Genomic DNA, 21,107 nt, shown 5'->3' on the forward strand with positions numbered 1-21,107 from the left:
AGGAGATCAGGTCCTCATTGTTTTCTCCATGACAATGAGTCAACCTGTCAACCAATTAGCTGCCTTTTTCCTGCACTATAAATATTTGTGATCACTATTACAGCATTCTTGTGTTCATCTGGGTTAGTGGAAGATGAAAACCTTCAGCAGTATAGCTCTCTTTTCATCAATATGCGAACAAGTTATTTTCTTTTACATCCCCAGAAAGCTTTCTCCAAAATATCATTCCCAGCAGTGTCCTGCAGATTGATCTTAAATCTATGCAGAGCCCAGGGCAAAGCTGGAGGATTGGTAACCCCCTGGTGTTTGTGTAATTTGTGGGCAGATCCTAGGACTTTTTGATCTGCCCAGTGGATTGCTGCTGATTTCCTTTGTAAGCAGCTTGCTGACCAGTGCCATGAAGATGCGGCCCAGGAGTCCAATGGGTAATATAGTATAGAGGAGACCATTTAGCCCAGCAAGCCATGCAGGTTGATTGAATGGGCTATTCAATTGGTTCCATCCCCTTGCTTTTTCCCCAAAACCCTGCCTATTCTTTTCCTTTTCAAGTATTTATCCAATCCTAGATATATATGATCCGAACTGAAACCTTTTAGCTGTGATTGCATTTTGCATTGCACACTCCCTTTGATCCTGTCCTTTCCCTTGTCTGTCTTCTACTACCTAATGTTCCATTATTCCTCTTCCAACACACTTATTCAACTCCCTGTGTGCCCATCTTTCCCCAAGGCTCCTGCTTCCTCCTACCCTTTCTGAAGGCCCTCACCATATCTTCTCTGACCCTTTCCTCCCCCTCCTCTCCCAAAACCTCCTCATTCCACTTTTCACCTCATTCCATCTCCTTACTAACCCCTTGCCTCCACACACTTTTACTCGACCACCTCCCACTCCTGACACCCCACCCCATAAGTGACAGTTAAAATCTGGAACATGACCTCACTGAAAAGAGAATTTCATTGGAAATTTTGTTAATTTCAAAGAAAACCTCATTCTTAAGCTTTCCAATGAGAGAGGCATGTTCAGTGTCATCGGTTATGCAAAGCAACAAGTTCTGCCTATTAAAGATGTATTGTCTGGAAGCAAATGTGTTTGGCAAACCCCACCATCAGAAAATTATATTACTAGATCTGAAACTTAAACCAAAATCAAAACCTGACTTTCCATGTGTTTAACCTCTAATGAGCAGAGCCTTACAGTTTCACCAATCCTTTCAAGACAGGGTGCATGTCATTAGTGAAGGGTTGTGGCAGCATAGGGTCTTTTGTGAACATTGCGAATGCAGAATACAAATGGCTGTTTCATGTCTGTATTGTCTCCGATCACTTGCAGTTGCCATGTACCGAGAGCCATCACTGCACGACATTGGTGAAACCGTACCGAAAAATGCAGCCACCCCCAGCAAAAGCACAAGTACTTCTGCAATAATGAATGGAGGAAAGCAAGTGAAAAAGAACAAGTCAACATAGCCAGCCAGATCTTGGTGAGGACGTGAATTCCTAAACCATTGCACTGTTGTGTGATTTATCCCTGGCAGACTCTCTCCTTCTAATGTCTGTGGATCAGGTAAAGCAAGTGAACCCCTTGTTCATTGCAGTCTTTGGTCTATCTCATTGCAAGTGGATAAATCTCAATGCGTAGCTCTTTCCACAACAAGAAGATATTTGGAGAACCAGCTAAACTCTTACCATGGATGTCCTACCAAGATAATGGAATGAATGCCTTTTATCTATTTCCACTTAACTGTGACACTCCATGAGAATGACGTATTTCACAACTGCATTTGGTACATTGCCTGCTAAACACACACCTGAGAGAGTGTCTCTTTTTTCGAGTCCCGGAGAAGGTTAAGTGTTTCAGACCTGTCGATTTGTAACACAGCAGACAGCAGTGGGGATCGCAGATCATTGCTGTATATCTCTGCTCATTCAGGACTAAGTCCCTCTCTCGTTTTTTAACATGGCTGCTCTATGCACTGTCCTAACCTCTTTTTCTTTCACAGGGACTGTTGTGTGTTTTTTGCTGTTGAGGAAAAGTAGACGAAGAGAAAATTAAAATGCCAACACTGGGTTGACACCAGTGTTGGACTGGAAACATCAACAATTATCAGGGATATGGGAAGTGTCAGAAAAAAACTATGACAACAATGTGTATCAATGAGCCACGGGATCAATGTCTCAATCTAATGGCTAGATGTGCAAATGAAAAGAGACTGACAAATTGCTCTTTAGATTGGTGGTAGTGTAGAGGGAATTAGTCAATCACAATCAGTAGAAGGTGCTCTGATGAGCACCCGGCTCCTCCACAGTTCCCTTTTTTTGTGACGTTGTGCTGCACACACTGGTCATGCCCAATGCCTTGTCCAGTGAGCAGGCTCCACTGCTCCCCGATTGTGTGTGGGGCTAACCCATGCGCAAAAGCTAACCCTTTCAACCCTCCCTCCCCCCCCATCAGCATTCTTGGAAATTTTGTGTTCCACATTCATACCCTGGGATTGTGCTTTCGATGGCTCATTGGGAAAAGTCTGCTCCCTGCTTGAATTAAACCCAATGCTGAAACAATGTCACAGGACCATGAGCAATTCCGTCTAGTTTATGGGGAGTGTAGGCAAGGCTATCTATCGGTGTGTGACCTCACCACAGTAACAGGAGGTAAGATTGAAAAGAGGTGCCTTTGTTATCGTTATGGAGTGTGTAAAGAAAAAGGGATTTTAATGGTTGTGAGGGAGACTTGTGAGAGTTTTCTTTTTGTTCTCCTCTTTAAGCTCAGCATGTAGTTCGGCTCATTGTGGTCAATGTGCCAGCGTACCTCTAGCCCAGCATGCAGCTGGCCACGAGTCGCTGGAAACTGCTGGGCTGCAGGTGATTTGCCTTGTCTTTAAATGCACACCAAAACCAGGAGTCCTAGTGGAAGAGGAGGTGATTATCGTGAGTCATAGTTAACTTCAATCAATTAATTTATCTGAATTACTGAGTTATTTTAAGTGCTTCATATAGTTTCCTTTTCTAATCACAAATCAATGTCAACATGCTCCATGTTATTTAGAAGTTTCATTCTTTTCACAGTTTACCCTATTCCACCAAAGCAAACTAACCTGAAAAGACACAAATAGCTGGCTGACAAATACTCAAATTGTTCTAACTAGAACTTCCCACATTACTCTCATAACTGCTTGCTACAGTATTCTAGCTAAGCAATCTTCCAACATGCTGAAATATTAATCATCAAAAACAATTACATTGATATTTTAACTCCACCCAGCCAGTAATTTTAATAGTAAGTTTCTTCAATATAGTTTCTACTGTAATTCTACCAAGTGAGAAGTGCTTTATTCTGATGTGTATTGAACAGAAGCTTAAGATAATATAATTCCCAAACATGGGACTTGAGAGGGTGTCTAAGTAAGTAAGTAAGTAAACTCAGTAAAATAGCAAAAAAGTCATAATTAATTCAGGAAAATCTATCCTTACCAAGCTAAGTGAAATCTTTCGAAATATAATACACAATGACAGCATCACCAAAATGAAATCAAGTGCGAGTCCCCTAGACCTAGCTAAAACTGTCATTTGTTGAATGAAAATTACTTTTCAACATGTTTACGAACACCACTGCCTCAAAACAAAGATTGGAGTCGTGAGATTCATGGCCGCTTACTATATATATGACGAGACTCAATGTAATGGAGAATGCAAAACATGAAAAATGCATTTAACTGAAATAAAGGAGAGAAATGTGAATATTGAGTTTAATTTAAAATCAAAAAATAATGACTTCGCTACACTGTGAGTTGTGTCATTATATCAGTGAAGGAAAACTAATTTAGGAAACTGATGAGTAGGACTTTATAAATGTGAATTCTCAAAGATGAGCATTGTACTAATTGAAAGCCATTCTATAGTCTGGTACTATTCAGTATGTTTCAATCATTTTATTTTCAACCAGATTGTGCAAACATATTCTCACTTTCCCATAAGATTTACTTGTAATATAGATGGTCAAAGTGTTTCTGCATTACAAAGAATTGTTTGTCAGCTGCAGGTTTCGCAGTTCTTAACAAGCTTGAAATCAATTCAATAAGTATTTTTTCTTTCTAATATTTCTGGTTTATTTTACAAAATATTTCTGCAGATTCTTACTGAGTAGGAAATGTCGCTCTGCTGCTGCTATGCTGCTAATGTGTTACATCTGATAACTTTTAGCAATTTATAACTCATTGTTTGTCCAATGACCGATTTGTGTTTTTTTTTAATAAAAAGGAACAGAAAAGAAGATTTAAGCACATCAGTCAGCCAGCGCGGAGTCTCTGTACTGAGCTAATTAAATGCTGTGATTAAAAATGAAACTACTTGTAAGAGTAATTTTGATTTTGGCTTTATGGGGGCAGGCGTGACCAGAGATCACATGGAGAAGATCACATACAACTTGAAGTTTTTGACAGTGAACTCTTATCATTTGCCCTTCACAAAACAATTGATGAATTAAACTTGGGCTGAATTTATTTTTGTTAATGACAATGAGTATATAGCTGTTAATCCCTTTTTTGTTCTCCTTTGTTTATAAGTTGTCAGTGAGCGTGTTTTTTCCAAATGAATGGTTGTCCTTGACAAATTACTTCTTTTCATGTTTTTGTTTTTAGAGAGACATACAGCAGAGAGGGATATTAATTCTTTGTGCTTTGGTTCCTATTTTTGTCTGTTGTCTCATTTGTTGCATGGGAAGAGGATGGCATTGATGAAACAGAACTGCATGTAGTAGGTTGTATGTATCAAGAACTGTTGGTATGTATTACTAAATTTACATACATATATGCAAAAAAGTTTGTCTGCATTGTACAGTTTAAATGTTTATTATCATTTGTTGTACACAAATACAGCATATTGAATAAAATATTTCTATGAAGACACAGTCCAACCATAGCCCATACACTTTGCACTACTGAAATGTGACTTGCAATCTCTGGTGCTATCCAAGAAGAAGGAGGGACAACCAGGAAATGTCATTTTAGCTCCATTGTCCAGTTTTTCTTTTTCTACAAATATTTTCATCCTTTCTTTTTCTGTGTGCTCATCAGGTCAACATTGAGTGAAGTGTGATTATAAACCTTTTTTGCAGTTGACTCCAGAATTGGACTTGTGATTTATATTGTGCCAAACTTTGAACTATAGAATAGTTCACATCCTGAATTGTTTTGGCACTAAAAATCTGTTCGCACATCCCCAAGTGGTCTCAAGAAATCGCTGTTGAATTGTGGTTAATTTTAGGCACTTCTGTGTGATACGACTGTTGGAATCAAATAGGCTTGTAGTTTAATACAGTCACAAATAAAAAAAACACCTAGTCTGGGAGACTGGTGTTTGGTGTTTGTGTCAAGCATTAATCTGAAGATTGTTAGGTTTATGCGAATGTATGAATTGAACAAGCCATTCTATTATAAACAGTCACACAGCGCAGTAAAAAGTCACTACCTGCTCAAATTAATCAGGAAATGCTAATAAATATATTCGCAGCAGTTCTGCCACCATACCCTGAAGAAATTGTTTTTAAATAATGTTTCAAGGTGAAAGAGATATTCTGTCAGTCGAAGAACAATAGAAGCAGGAGGAGGTACTTGCCCTTCAGCCTCGTGAATCACTGCAATATTTAGTAAGATCATGGCTAATCATCTATCTCAACTCCACTTTCTGCTCTCTCACCATATCCTCTAATTACATTATTATCCAAATATCCATTGGCCTGTGTTGTGACATACTAATAATTGCACATCCAGTGTGTGTTTGAGGTTACAGTATTCCATAGATTCATAATCCTCTGAGTGAAGAAAATTCACCTCAACTTGTCCAGTTCTATTCAAGGGGTTGAATAACACAGTTCACAGATAGTTGTAACAGAGACTGTGTCCCTTGGGCAGACCCTTGGGATCAAGGATTCTTGGCTTCAACTCTGGTTCAATGGGTTCCAAGTAGATAAGTCCCACAACTGACCTAAAGACTCTCTCTGAGGGTTGATGGGTTATCTGGACTTTTGTGTAACAAGCAAAGTGGATAATCGTGATCCTGTAGATGTACTATATCTGGACTTCTGGAAGGCATTTGGTTTAGTTCACAAGGTTGGATCGTATAAGACTAGGGATAATTTATTAGCTTGGATAGATGATTGGTTGATGGACAGAAGAAAGAGAGTCAGGATAATTTTTTTTTCTGGATGGCAAGAAATAACTAGAAGATGCCACAGGGTTCAGTCATTGGGCCCTAGTTATTTACAATCTACATTAACGACTTGGATACAGGGATAGAAGGCTCCACAGACAGATTTGTGGATGACACAAAAATAGGTGGGATGATAAATTGCAATGAGGAAATAAAATCCTTACAAATGGATATTAGGAAAGTGGGCCAAAATGTGGCAGATGGAGTTTAACTTGAATCAGTGTGAGGTCATGCATTTGGGTCAGAAAAATGGGACGGCGATCTATTACGTAACTGGGGAGAGACTTCAGAGTGCTCCAGTACAGAGGGATCTGGGTGTCCTTGTTCATGAGAGACAGAAAACCAGCATGCAGGTACAGCAGATAATAAAGAAAGTGAATGGAATGTTGGCTTTTATAGCTAAAGGACCACAACTGGAGTATTGTGCACATATTTGTTCCCATTATTTGAGGAAAGATACAGTGACGTTGGAGGCAGTTCAGAGGAGGTTCACTAGATTGATCCCAGAGATGAGGGGTTTGTCATACAAAGAGAGATTGAACAGTTTAGGCCTATACTCCCTGGAATTTAGAAGAATGTGGGGGGTGATCAAATTGAGGTATTCAAGATGACAAAAGGTTTGGATTAAATAGACGTGGAGTGGCTGCTTCCTGTTGTGGGGCATTGAAGGACGAGAGGTCATAGTCTTAGGATAAGGCATTGAAAAATTTAAAACAGAGTTGAGGAGAAACTGCTTCTTCCAAAGTGTTGTGAATCTGTGGAATTCACTACCCCAAAGTGCGGTGGATGCTGGGATATTGAATAAATTTAAGGAGTTAGACAGATCTTTTGGTAATGGGTTGAAGGGATATGGAGAGAAAGCAGGAAAATGGGGGGTGAGGAGCATATCAGCCATGATCGAATGGCGGAGCAGATTCAATGGGCCGAATGGCCTAATTCTCCTCCTGTATCTTATGAACTTCTGTGAAGCATCTGATTCCTCAGCACTTTTTCACTATGCTCAGTTCCTTCCTGAATGAGCCCTCGCTGTTTTGGTCAGTCACAATTACCTTTCTTGAGTCAGTAGAATATTTAACCATTTCAGGGATGTGAGGACATCCCTAAAGTGTATCCACTGGTCTCCAGAGAGTCTCTTGACACAACTGAGTTCTGAGGGGAGCAGACACTTCCGGAGGCACAGTGAACATATGTGTCCTACTCAGCAGAACTGGTTTTTGGTTGAGTAGTGCTTCAATGCTGGGCAAGCTGGTTTTAGATTAGATTAGATTACTTACAGTGTGGAAACAGGCCCTTCGGCCCAACAAGTCCACACCGACCCGCCGAAGCGTAACCCACCCAGACCCATTCTCCTACATTTACCCCTTACCTAACACTACGGGCAATTTAACATGGCCAATTCACCTAACCTGCACATTTTTTGGAATGTGGGAGGAAACCGGAGCACCCGGAGGAAACCCACGCAGACACGGGGAGAATGTGCAAACTCCACACAGAGAGTCACCTGAGGCGGGAATTGAACCCGGGTCTCTGGCGCTATGAGGTAGCAGTGCTAACCACTGTGCCACCGTGCCGCCCGTTTGTAAGAGGAAGTTACTGTTAGACATAATGAATAGAGGTAATGGCAAATGAAAACCTGCTTGCACAGTTTTTCTAAGAAAATGATTGAACTGGCTAATATATCAAAAACTCCATTGGCCAGATACTCATTTGAACTCACATCCTTGGCAAGGGAGAGATGGGACTGAGTCATATTTTTGAAAACAGCGACAGGCATAGGAAAATCTTGCTCTGAGTTCTTGACCAGTGATGGAATTTGTTTGTTTTTTTAGAGAAGGTGTTGCTGGGGCAAATGGAATGAAGAGGAATCTCAGCAAAGAAGAGATGCATCATTAAATACCTAGTGCCGTAGGGTTTAAGTCATGAAAAGTCCTACACCTATTTGTGAAGCTGAGAGGGTGACTCCTCCACTACCCTTCATATCTTACCAACTGGTCAAATGATGCTAGCCCTCCAGGATTGCCCTAATTGCTGAGGATCCTGGAATAAGCAAAATCCTGGAGAAAAGTCATAGGAGTGATGCAATAAATCATGAAATAAATACTGATAGTTTGGGAAAAACTGAGCATGTTTGGCAGCAACTGTGAAAAGAGGAATGGACTTAATGTTTCAGATTTGTGACTCTTCACCAGAACTCAAAATAAATTGAGTGTTTGTTTCATTTTCCTCGAGAGGAAGTTTAGAAGAATGGGAAATTATTTTATTAAAACATAAGATTCTGTGGGGAGAGGCATTGACAGAGAAGGTGCGGGAAGGATATTTCCATTAACAGGTGAACCTTGGAACATTGTTTCAGAACAAAGAGTCCATTGCCCATTTAAGACCAACAGTCACATTCTCTGAGAGGGTCATTAACCTTCAAAAATCTCATGCTTGGGTAATTGAATATATTGAAGGTTGTGTAACCGGATTTTTGAATCACAAGGCAATCAAGGGTTTTGGGATGGGATGGGACGCTGTGGAAAGGGCCAGGAGTTTGGAGAGTCAGACAAGAAAGGGAAGTTGTGTACCTATCAGATCTACCAGGATCTTATTGAATGGCGAGGCAGGTTCAAATGACCTAAGCCTGCTCCTATATCCCATGATTTTATATTCGAAGGATTATCCTTACTTTTGTGATTAAAATTTTGAAGATGGGGGGAATAAATGCTGTTTGCCTGATGAAGGAGGATCGACCAATTAATAATGAGAACTCACCACTTTCTGATTGGTACCAAGAGGTGGGCACAGAGGATGGACATAGTAGGATTTTGCAGCATGGGAGAGGTGGTGGCAAATTGAAGGCAGGTTATGATTAAATGTTCAGGGGTCCAAACACAGTTGGCAATCCGATGGGAATTTGATGCATCTTCATAGGTCAACACTGTTCTAATAGAGTCATAGACTCACAGAGATGTACAGCATGGAAACAGACCCTTCGGTCCAACCCGTCCATGCCGACCAGATATCCCAACCCAATCTAGTCCCACCTGCCAGCACCCGGCCCATATCCCTCCAAACCCTTCCTATTCATATACCCATCCAAATGCCTCTTAAATGTTGCAATTGTACCAGCCACCACCACATCCTCTGGCAGCTCATTCCATACACTTACCACCCTCTGCGTGAAAAAGTTGCCCCTGAGGTCTTTTTTATATCTTTCCCCTCTCACCCTAAACCTATGCCCTCTAGTTCTGGACTTCCAGACCCCAGGGAAAAGTCTTTGTCTATTTATCCTATCTATGCCCCTCATAATTTTGTAAAATTCTATAAGGTCACCCCTCAGCCTACGACGCTCCAGGGAAAACAGCCCCAGCCTGTTCAGCCTCTCCCTGTAGCTCAGATCCTCCAACCCTGGCAAAATCCTTGTAAATCTTTTCTGAACCCTTTCAAGTTTCACAACATCTTTCCAATAGGAAGGAGACCAGAATTGCACGCAATATTCCAATAGTGGCCGAACCAATGTCCTGTACAGCCGCAACATGACCTCCCAACTCCTGAAGAAGGGCTCAAGCCCGAAATGTTGATTCTCCTGCTCCTTGGATGCTGCCTGACCTGCTGCGCTTTTCCAGCAACACATTTTCAGCTCTGATCTCCAGCATCTGCAGTCCTCACTTTATCCCAACTCCTATACTCAATACTCTGACTAATAAAGGAACGCATACCAAAAACCTTCTTCACTATCCTATCTACCTGCGACTCCACGTTCAAGGAGCTATGAACCTGCACTCCAAGGTCTCTTTGTTCAACAACATTCTCTCGGACCTTACCATTAAGTGTATAAGTCCTGCTAAGATTTGTTTTCCCAAAATGCAGTATCTTGCATTTATCTGAATTAAACTCCATCTGCCACTTATCAGCCCGTTGGCCCATCTGGTCAAGATCCTGTTGTAATCTGAGGTAACCCTCTTCGCTGTCCACTACACCTCCAATTTTAGTGTCATCTGCAAACTTACTAACTGTACCTCTTATGCTCACATCCAAATTATTTATGTAAATGACAAAAAGTAGAGGGCCCAGCACCAATCCTTGTGGCACTCCACTGGTCACAGGCCTCCAGTCTGAAAAACACCACTACCCTCTGTCTTCTACCTTTGAGCCAGTTCTGTATCCAAATGGCTAGTTCTCCCTGTATTCCATGAGATCTAACCTTGCTAATCAGTCTCCCATGGGGAACCTTGTCGAACGCCTTACTGAAGTCCATATAGATCACATCTACTGCTCTGCCCTCATCAATCTTCTTTGTTACTTCTTCAAAAAACTCAGTCAAGTTTGTGAGACATGATTTCCCACGCATAAAGCCATGCTGACTATCCCAAATCAGTCCTTGCCTTTCTAAATACATGTACAACCTGTCCCTCAGGATTCCCTATAACAACTTGCCCACCACCGAGGTCAGGCTCACCGGTCTATAGTTCCCTGGCTTGTCTTTACCGCCCTTCTTAAACAGTGGCACCACGTTTGCCAACCTCCAGTCTTCCGGCACTTCACCTGGGACTATCGATGATACAAATATCTCAGCAAAAGGCCCAGCAATCACTTCTCTAGCTTCCCACAGAGTTCTGGGGTACACCTGATCAGGTCCTGGAGATTTATCCACTTTTAACCGTTTCAAGACATCCAGCACTTCCTCCTCTGTAATCTGGACATTTTGCAAGATGTCACCATCTATTTCCCGACAGTTTATATCTTCCATGTCCTTTTCCACAGTAAATATTGTTGCAAAATATTAATTTGCTGATCTTTGAGGGGCCCTATTCACTCCCTAGTTACCCTTTTGTCCTTAATATATTTGTAAAAATCCTTTGGATTCTCCTTAATTCTATTTGCCAAAGCTATCTCATGTCCCCGTTTTGCCCTCCTGATTTCCCTCTTAAGTATACTCCTACTTTCTTTATACTCTTCTAAGTTTTCACTCGATCTATCCTGTCTATACCTGACATATGCTTCCTTCTTTTTCTTAATCAGACCCTCAATTTCTTTAGTGATCCAGCATTCCCTTTACCTACCAGCTTTCCCTTTCACCCTGACAGGAATATACTTTCTCTGGATTCTTGTTATCTCATTTCTGAAGGCTTCCCATTTTCCAGCCGTCCCTTTACCTGCGAATATCTGCATCCAGTCAGCTTTTGAAAGTTCTTGCCTAACACCGTCAAAATTGGCCTTTCTCCAATTTAGAACTTCACCTTTTAGATCTGGTTTATCCTTTTCCATCACTATTTTAAAACAAATAGAATTATGGTCGCTGGCCCCAAAATGCTCCCCAACTGACACCTCAGTCACCTGCCCTGCCTTATTTCCCAAGAGTAGGTCAAGTTTTGCACCTTCTCTAGTAGGTACATCCACTACTGAATCAGAAAATTGTCTTGTACACACTTAACAAATTCCTCTCCATTTAAACCTTTAACACTATGGCAATCCCAGTTGATGTTTGGAAAGTTAAAATCCCCTACCATAACTACCCTATTATTCTTACAGATAGCTGAAATCTCCTCACAAGTTTGTTTCTCAATTTCCGTCTGACTATTGGGGGGGGTCTATAATACAATCCCAATAAGGTGATCATCTCTTTCTTATTTCTCAGTTCCACCCAAATAACTTCCCTGGATGTATTTCCAGGAATATCCTCCCTCAGCACAGCTGTAATGCTATCCCTTATCAAAAATGCCACTCCCCCTCCTCTCTTGCCTCCCTTTCTATCCTTCCTGTAGCATTTGTATCCTGGAACATTAAGCGCTGCCAGTCCTGCCCATCCCTGAGCCATGTTTCCGTAATTGCTATGATATCCCAGTCCCATGTTCCTAACCAGGCCCTGAGTTCATCTGCCTTCCCTGTTAGGCCTCTTGCATTGAAATAAATGCAGTTCAATTTATTAGTCCTGCCTTGTCCCTGCCTGCCCTGACTGTTTGACTCACTTCTGTTCTCAGCTGTACCCGTCTCAGATCGATCTCTTTCCTCACTATCTCCCTGGGTCCCACCCCCCCACCTCACTAGTTTAAATCCTCCCAAGCAGTTCTAGCAAATTCCCCTGCCAGTATATTAGTCCCCTTCCAATTTAGGTGCAATCCGTCCTTCTTGTACAGGTCACTTCTACCCCAAAAGAGATTCCAATGATCCAAAAATGTGAATCCTTCTCCAATACACCAGCTGTGCACAACATTTTTATGATAGGAATCATACTCCTGACAAGCAACATCACTTGTACCACTGTGTGCACAAGCACAATGTACATCAGAGAAATAGTGCCATTCGGCCCATGCTGGTGATTTTGCTGTTCCTGAGTCTCCTTCTGCTCCATTTCATCTCCACATCTCATTTTTATCCTTATGCTGCTTTTTCTCTTGAGTTTATCCAGCTTTCTCTTAAGTGTATTAAATGTTCAATATTGTTTATTCAACCTCCCCTTATAATAGCAAATTCCACATTCTCATCAATCTCTTGAGTTTCCTATTGAATTTATTCATGACCGTCTTATATTGAAGACCTTTTTCAGGAATTCTTCCAATGGAGAAATTAACCATTTTATCTGTTATTAGAAATAATGGATTGAATTTGTACAGATTGGAGAATCACAGAGAGTGCTTCAAAATATCTTTTATTTTATCCAAAGTTTAAGTACATCTTTGTAAAAGCATGATTGAGAAAGGCTACACAAAGTGGAGGAGTTGTTTAAATTACTATTGAGTGACTGTCAGAACAGGCAGTTTCTAAAACCAGTCCATATTTATTGCAACAATCATTTGCAGATGAGTCAAAGTTCTTGGCCATCTGCAGATTTACTGCCAACAGATTCTCTTCATAATGAGTGGCATATTTGCCTCCAACAGCCAAAATTATAGCTATGACCTCAATTTCTAAGCAATTGCTTGGCATACAAGAAAACAGTTTGCTGGCATATCTGTAGATTATTAGTTATTGAAGCTCGTCTCATTAAAAGGCATAATAGAACCATGGCTGTCTGGCACTCATGCTAATAAACCCAGTACAGTTATCACTAAAGGTCATTTGCCACTTGTATTGATGTGTTGGCAATGAAGCTATTAGTTTCTGATGGTACAAGCCCAGTAGCAAATCTAACATTGATATGTTACCAAGTAAATTCTCGCATGTTTCAAAGGCTGGTTCTGATTATATCATAAGTTGTGCAGCAGAAGATAAACCATATTCAATAGTCCTCCCCATTAGTGTGCAATCTTCAGAAGCTTTCCAAACCCATCCAGAGTTCACAGGCATTCCCGGTCCATTCATCAAAGCAGTTACAGATTCCACAATCGCAGACACCGTTCCCTGTGTTGCAAAGAAAGACATGTTCCAGTTACAACACAAGAGTTTGGAGTGCTGATTCTCTAAATAAATTGTAGATTACCTCTGTCATTGTCTCTTAACATCATATTATTCAGAGGTGTTTGATCAACATCTTGGCAGTTCTGGGAAGAATCCCAATTGAAAGATTTTATGGTTTACAATTCTTGATTTAGTCATATTGTTGAGGTGCCAGTGTTGGCAGAAGTCACATGACATCAGGTTATCATCCAACAGGTTTATTTGAAATCACAAGTTTCTGAAATCACTTCACTTGATGAAGGAGCAGCACTTCGAAAGCATGTGATTTCAGATAAACCTGTTGTACTATAACGTGATGTCATGTGACTTCTGACTAAAGTCATATTGAAAGAGGAGATAGTTGAATATGCTAACCATTAAAGAGGTGGTATTAGGCTGACATGTACTGGAAGTTGATAAGACATTAGGATCAGATGAGATGCATCCAAGGACGCTGAAGGAAGTAAGGATGGAAATTATGGAATTATGGAAGTGCTGGAGAATTGCAAATGTTACTTGTTGTTCGAAGAATGCTTTAAACATAAACCCAACTATATTCCATTCAGTTTAACCTCAGTGGAGATAAAACATTTAGAAATAGTGGTCTGGGACAAAATGAACAGTTGCTTGGAAAATGGATTAAACAAACTAAACCAGCACAAATTTGCTGTGTGGGGCAATTGCTATGTACCCAACTTTTTTGAGCTTTTTGATGAGGTAATGGGATGAGTTAATGGGGCTAAGGTGGTTGATCTAAGGGCTCCCAAAAATCATTTGACAAAGTGGCACGTACAGACTTGTCAGCAAATTTAAACTGCATCAAATAGAGGCATGGCTATGAAGTTGATTGAGTGACAGCAAACAGAAAATAGCAACAACCAGTTGATTTTTGGATGGGAGGAAGTGAAAGAGTGAGGTTCCCCAGTGGTCAGTATGAGAAGCACTGATTTTATTCGATAAGTGTTAATGGCTTGTATCTAGATGTGTAAGCCACAATTCAAAATCTGTCAATGACTAAATCTTAGATGCACTGTGACCTGTGAGGAGAACAGTGATAAACCTCAACACCATGTAGTCAGGCTGGTGGAATGAGCGGACATGTGGCAGATTAAATTTAATACACAAATGTGTGAAGTGGTGCTAGGAGGAATGAGTGGAGGCATTTGAAAGTAAAGGGAAGCATTGCAGTTGGTGTGTGGGAATACAGGTTATTGGGGGAATAAGTGGTTAATTGTTGAAGCTGTTGAGCAGATTGTGAAACTCAAGCGTATGGTGTTCTGGGATGGTATAAATAGGGACATAGGTTATAAAAGTGAGGTAGCTATGGTAAACTTTTATCACGCACCGGTTCAGCCTCAGCTGGAATGCAATTCTGGGTCGTACATTTTAAGAAAAATGTGAAAGTATAAGAGATAGCGCACAAAAGATTTAGAAGAATAGTAGAACTGAAGTTACATTGATAGAATGAAGAATCTGATACTACGCTCCTTCATGAAGAAAAAATTGAGAGAAAGTTTAATAGACATCTTTGAAATCAGGAGGTTACTTGACAGTATAGATGGGCTCAAATCATAAGAGGTAGGAATCAGGTGACACCAATTTAAAGTGATGAGCAAAAAAATCCAATCGCAACACAAAGAAAGGCTTGTTGCACAGAGAGTAGTGAAGATCTGGAGTATACCAGCTTTCCAAATTTCAGACTGGTGGAAGATTCAATTCAAAAAGGAATTGGATAATTCTCTGAGGAGAAACAATTTGCAGGGCAGTGAGGAAAAGAAATGGGAGAGCTACTATCTTAGAGAGGTGACAGCCGCAATGTGTCAAGTAGCTTCCTTCTGTAACTGTTCTATAATGCAATTTGGCAGAACTTATTAGCTTTTTGTAAAAAAAAATAAATTCTGCTATCCAATTTTGTCCTCTTCAGTATCACCATTAATCTGAAATATATTCGTACCATTTCAATGTGAGCTGCAGATTCATCCATTTCAAAAATAATTGCAGCTATGACTGGAGGGCATTTAAAGGTGTTCTGTGATAGTAAATGCAGGAAACTAGAAATTCCAGAAATACCAGGAAAGCTGCATTATTTAATTCAGCACTGACCTCCACCACCCAGAAGGACAAGGACCGTGAGCGTGTATTTGTTAGTGGGTCACAATCCTTGATTTCCCTCCTGAAAAGGAGGGTCCAAGAAGACTGCTCACCACCAGCTTCTCAAGGGCACTTAGAGAATTGCAAGTGATGCTCAGAGTTACGAATTAATTTTTTTTAAATGCTATTTGCTGTTCTCAAGATCCTTCTGTTGCTGATGTACTAGTTAATGTGACATCGTTAATCCCTGTGTAAATCTTTAGTTTAACCATTGGAATGTCCAACATTTCCTCATTCTGACAATGTTCTATAAATAATTTTACTGCAAAAGTGCTGCTTTTGAGTTATGTATGATTGGACATAGCATTTTAGAATAAAGCAAATTTTTATTCCCCATATTTGTTAGAAACTAATTTGCTTTCTCTCTTACTCTCCACTGACTTAAACATTTCTCACCATTTTCCATGGAATTTCATATAGGTTTGTCAAGAGGTATAAATATGGCAAAGGTTCATGTTTTGATAGGCCAGCTATTTTATGGCTTCTGTCCATAGGATTGAGGCACAGTTTGTTGTAGTGAATTGTGCAATGTGACTTTAGAACAAATGTAGAATTTAGAAACCAGCCTTGTAGAGACGTTTAAAAATTACACAATGTCACCACTCAAAATGGTTTCTTCCTCATGTGACAACATATTTTAAGCAGCTTTCAGCAGCTTATTCAGAATTTTCTAGAACTTGTTTTTGCAAGTCCATAGTTATGTCAATTTTCAGTGTAAAGAATTGAGAAAATTTTCATGTAAGTGGCTTGCACTCATGTTGTGATAGATTTACTTTTTCTCATTCTTCTGTGAAATCTTCCCTCAGTCAGAAAGAAAACGTTGCGTTCCTCAGCGTCATTTCCTAGGCCCAACCATCTTCACCTGCTTCATTAATGACCTTCCCTCCATCATAAGGTCAGAAGTGGAGATTTTTGCCGATGATTGTACAATGTTCAGCACTCCTCAGATACTGAAACAATTCATGTTTAAATGCAACAAGATCTGGCCAAGATCCAGGTTTGGCCTGACAAGTAACAAAATTAACATTTGCGCCACACAAATGACCAACTCTAACAAGAGGCAGTCTAACCACTGCCCCTTACCATCACTGAATTTGCCCACTATCAACATCCTGGGGCTTAGCATTGACCTGACACTCAACTGGATTTGCCACATAAACACTGTGGCTACAAGAGCAAATCAGAAGGCTAGGAATATTGAGACGAGTAGCTCACCTCCTGCCTCTCCAAAGCCTGTCGACAAGGTACAAGTCAGAAGTGTGATGGAATACTCCCCACTTGCCTGGATGGCTGCAGCTGCAACAACACTCAAGAATGTTGACACAATCCAGGAAAAAGCAGCCCACTTGATCAGCACCACATCCACTACCAACCCTTAGTAGCTGCAGTTTATACTATCAGTAAGACGCACTGCAGAAATTCACCAAAGATCCTTAGATAGCACCTTCCAAACCCATGCCATTTCCATCCAGAAGGACAAGGGTAGCAGATACTTTGGAACACCACCGCTGGCAAGATCCCCTTCAAGCCACTCACCATCCTGATGTTAAAAAAAATTGCCATTCCTTCACTGTCGTTGGGTCAATATCCTGGAATTCCCTCCCTAAAGCATTGTGAGCCAACCTACAGGCAGCTCAACACCACCTTCTCAAGGTCAACTAGGGATGGGCAATAAATGTTGGCCTGAAGAGTGTGCTGCTGGAAAAGCACAGCCGGCCAGGTAGCATCCGAGGAACAGGAGAATCGACGACTCAGGCATAAGCCCTTCATCACATTCCTGATGAAGAGCTTATGCTCGAAACATCGACTCTCCTGCTCCTTGGATGCTGCCTGACCGGCTGCGCTTTTCCAGCACCATACTCTTTGACTCTGATCTCCAGCATCCACAAACCTCACTTTCTCCCAATAAATGCCGGCCCAGCCAGCGACGCCATCATCCCATGAGTAAATTAAAATGTTTCCACAGTGTCTTTCAGAGCCTCGGGCCATCCAAGAGCACTTTTAAGCCAATGAAGTACTTTAGATTTGAAACCCCTTGTGTAAAGTAGACACCCACAAATAACAATGAAGTCAGTTTTCAGACAATCAGTTTTAGTGGTAATTTATAAGGCAATCTAAGATTGGATTTTGAACTGCTCACTGAAATTTGTAGACAATACCATCAGCAAAAAGATAAAATGATTGCTGAAATGCAGTGATGCACAGTGTTAAGATTGTAAAAAAAATTATTGGTTCAATCTCATGCAGAGTATTACATTGAAATTTATGAATTCTATTTTTGAAAGTGCGATGATGTAATGCTTCCCCAACTCAGAGCACTACATTATTAAAAGAGAATTCAAAACACAAAGGATCTGTACCTTGTTAATGACATATGGGTTACTGAGAGCAGTTCTAGTCACCTCAGCTTAAGAAGGACATGTTAGTTTTGGAGGGTGTGCAAATTTGCCAGAATAATATCTAAGAGTTAAATTACAAGGTGAAATTGCACAAACCAGGGTGGCATGCCTTTGGATTTAGCAGGTCAAGGGGCAATTTGATCTAAGTTTTCAAGATATTGAGGGGAGAAGATAGGAGGGAGTATTTTCCACTGGTTGGAGATTTTGGACTAGGGCACACATCCAAAATTTAGAGCCTGATCTTTCAGGATTGAAATGTTCCTACACATTGAAGCATGTTAGATTTCAAAATTTTCTTCCAGAAATGGCACAACGTTATAGACCAGTCATTAATGTTACAATGATGGACTTTTGTTAACCAATGGTATTAAGAGATGTGAGACATAGACACTCCATATGAAGTAAGGCCACAAATCAGACATTATCTCACTGAATCATGGTATTGGTTTGAGGGGCTAAGTGCTCCTCTATTAAAATGTGTAGTGCATATATGCGGCTGGTGGCTGAGACAAATTAGAAATCCAATAGGAGTACTAGGAGAAACCACCAATTGTCTCTTCTCACCCAGTTACACTAACAGGGCAGTGGATAATCATCTAATACTATATTAATTAATTCCTTCAGGAAAGAAAATCTATATGTGGTTAGAAAGTGAATGAAGGTTTGTTTCATGGGCCAGGAGCCTGTCAGTTTGAGTCACACACAAGAATTTGAACACTGAGTTCAGCCTGGCATTTTACAATAAGTAGCAGAACCAGAACACTGTGAATAGTTCTTATCTTCATATTAATGTAAGGTAATAGAGGCTCTGGGATATATTCAGAATGGATTTGCAAACTTGTGACTAAACCATGTGTTTATAATATTCAGGAAAGTATGAACAGACTTGTTGTTTTCTTCAGGAAACGAGAAGCTGGGAGCTGCTCTGATAAAGTTATTTTGTGAAGGGGGGGGGTTTAAGAGGATAAGCATAAAGATGATGTTTCCACTAATGGGGGAATCCAAGCCAAAGGACCATATTTACATTATCCAGTCACTAATTTAAATTATTAACTCTGTTTCTCTCTATACTGATGATGCCTTGCCTGCTGAATATTTCCAGCATTTTCTGTTATTCAGGATTTATACCATTCTCAATATTTTATTGGCCATTAATATAAGATTCTCATCAATAAATCCATGGGAAAATTTAAGAGAAACTTCTTTACCCACAATGTGGTGAGAATATGGAAGATGCTACCACAGGAAGTGGTTGAGATGAATAATAAGGATGCATTTTATGGGAAGCAGGATGGCTACATGAGGGAGAAAGGACTGGACGGATGGGAGGACGGTCATGTGGTGCAGTGGCCACTTTGACAAAATGACCAATTTTTTAATGTTGTAAGTTTTTTATAATTCTAAAGCAGTAAAGAGGGAGTGCCATGCTATTAGCGGGGTACTATTTAAGGGAACATCAGACTGCAGCACTTGACGATACAGACCATCTTTCAGCGCAGCACTTTAAGTAGTACTGCTCTAACAGCCTGCCCTCTGGCTGCGCAGCACTGCATCAATACTGCTCCTCTGATAATGCAGTGTTTTCTTGTTACTTCCCCTCCAACAGTGCGGTGCTACCTCAATGCTGACAATCCAACAATGCACCATTTCCTCAGTACTGCCTGTGACAGTGCCGCACTCTTTTGTGCATACCATCTGAAAAGTGCAGTAAGAACTAGATTACTAACAGTGTGGAACCAGGCCCTTTGGCCCAACAAGTCCACACCGACCCGCCGAAGCGCAACCCACCCAGACCCACTCCCCAATATTTACCCCTTACCTAGCACTACGGGCAAAATTAGCACGGCCAATTCACCTAAACTGCACATCTTTGTGACTGTGGGAGGAAACCGGAGCACCCGGAGGAAACCCACGCAGACACGGGGAGAACATGCAAACTCCACACAGTCAGTCGCCTGAGGCGGGAAATGAACCCGGGTCTCTAGAACTGTGAGGCAACAGTGCTAACCACTGTGCCACTGTGCCGCCCACATTCCCTTATTCCCTTAGTATTCCCTTAGCGTTATTCTTCTGAGAGTGCAGTAGCCCCTCAGCACTGCCCTTACAGTAATGCAATGTTTCTTCAGTGCAGTTCCTTTGAAAGTGTGGCATTTGCTTGGTGTTGCACCTCCAACAGTACTGCACTCCTCAGCACCAACCCTTTGACAATACAGCTGTTCCTTATAATAATCCTCCAACAATGCAGTGCTTCCTCAGAACGGAACCTCTTAACAGTTCAGCACTCCATCAAACTGATGCTGTGACAGCACTTGTCCAATATTCAATAATGCAACACTCCCTCAGTATTGCCACTCTGACAGTACAGAATTCCAAAGGATTGACCCTCTGTCAATGCAACACTTCCTTAGTATTGACCATCTGACAGCATGTTACTGTCTTAATTACTAAGGGAGTACTGCATCTCTGACAGGACAACACTACCTCGATTATGCCCCTCTGCAACACTCCCTCAATACTGACATTGCGGCCTTCCTTCAGTGTATTACCTGTCCCACATTGCAGGGTATCCTCAGTGTTGCCCTCTGTGACAAAGTTGCTGTCTTAGTGTAGGTGCCTGATAGGGCACCATTCCTCCAGTAATGCCTCTGAGACTATAGCAAAATCCTTTAAATTGCCCCTCCAGCAATGCAGCACTGTCTTGGTGCAAACCCCCTTGTATGGGATATTGAAAGACTAAAGAATGTTCCTGGCACTTTCCTCAGTGCAGCAGTTCTTTTAAACTTATTCACTGACAGCACAGCATTCTATCAGTCCTGACCTTTGGCTGTGTGGCACATTCTCAGAATTGACGCTCAAACAGTCGGGTGTTCCTTCAGTACTGATCTACCAATAGTCTAACTCTCTTTCTCGCTCTCTGTAATACCCCAGCAACAAAATAGCATTCCTTCAGTACTGCCCCTCTCACAGTGTAGCTCTTCCAATAATATCCTTCTTA

The 21,107-nt window shown here is 41.0% G+C and overlaps 2 protein-coding genes across 5 annotated transcripts in view; one reads left to right on the forward strand and one right to left on the reverse strand.

Moving 5' to 3' along the window:
- Positions 1–4,900, forward strand: part of fgf14 (fibroblast growth factor 14) — a 508,919-nt gene extending 504,019 nt beyond the window's left edge. For all 4 annotated transcript variants that reach the window (XM_043691268.2, XM_043691271.2, XM_043691270.2 and 1 more), the window contains exon 5: positions 1,330–4,900. In XM_043691268.2, the coding sequence (XP_043547203.1) occupies positions 1,330–1,466 (137 nt within the window). In that variant the 3' untranslated portion in view covers positions 1,467–4,900. The remainder of the gene's footprint in view (positions 1–1,329) is intronic.
- Positions 4,901–12,818: 7,918 nt separating this feature from the next.
- itgbl1 (integrin, beta-like 1) overlaps positions 12,819–21,107 on the reverse strand; it is a 230,631-nt gene continuing 222,342 nt past the window's right edge. Inside the window, exon 11 of the mRNA XM_043691272.2 lies at positions 12,819–13,526. Within this exon, the coding sequence (XP_043547207.2) occupies positions 13,435–13,526 (92 nt within the window). The 3' untranslated portion in view covers positions 12,819–13,434. The remainder of the gene's footprint in view (positions 13,527–21,107) is intronic.

The sequence above is a fragment of the Chiloscyllium plagiosum genome, unplaced genomic scaffold (assembly GCF_037043375.1).
Source record: "Chiloscyllium plagiosum isolate Xiang-an unplaced genomic scaffold, Cpla_swu_hap1 HiC_scaffold_6, whole genome shotgun sequence".
In the NCBI taxonomy this organism is placed as follows: Eukaryota; Metazoa; Chordata; class Chondrichthyes; order Orectolobiformes; family Hemiscylliidae; genus Chiloscyllium; species Chiloscyllium plagiosum.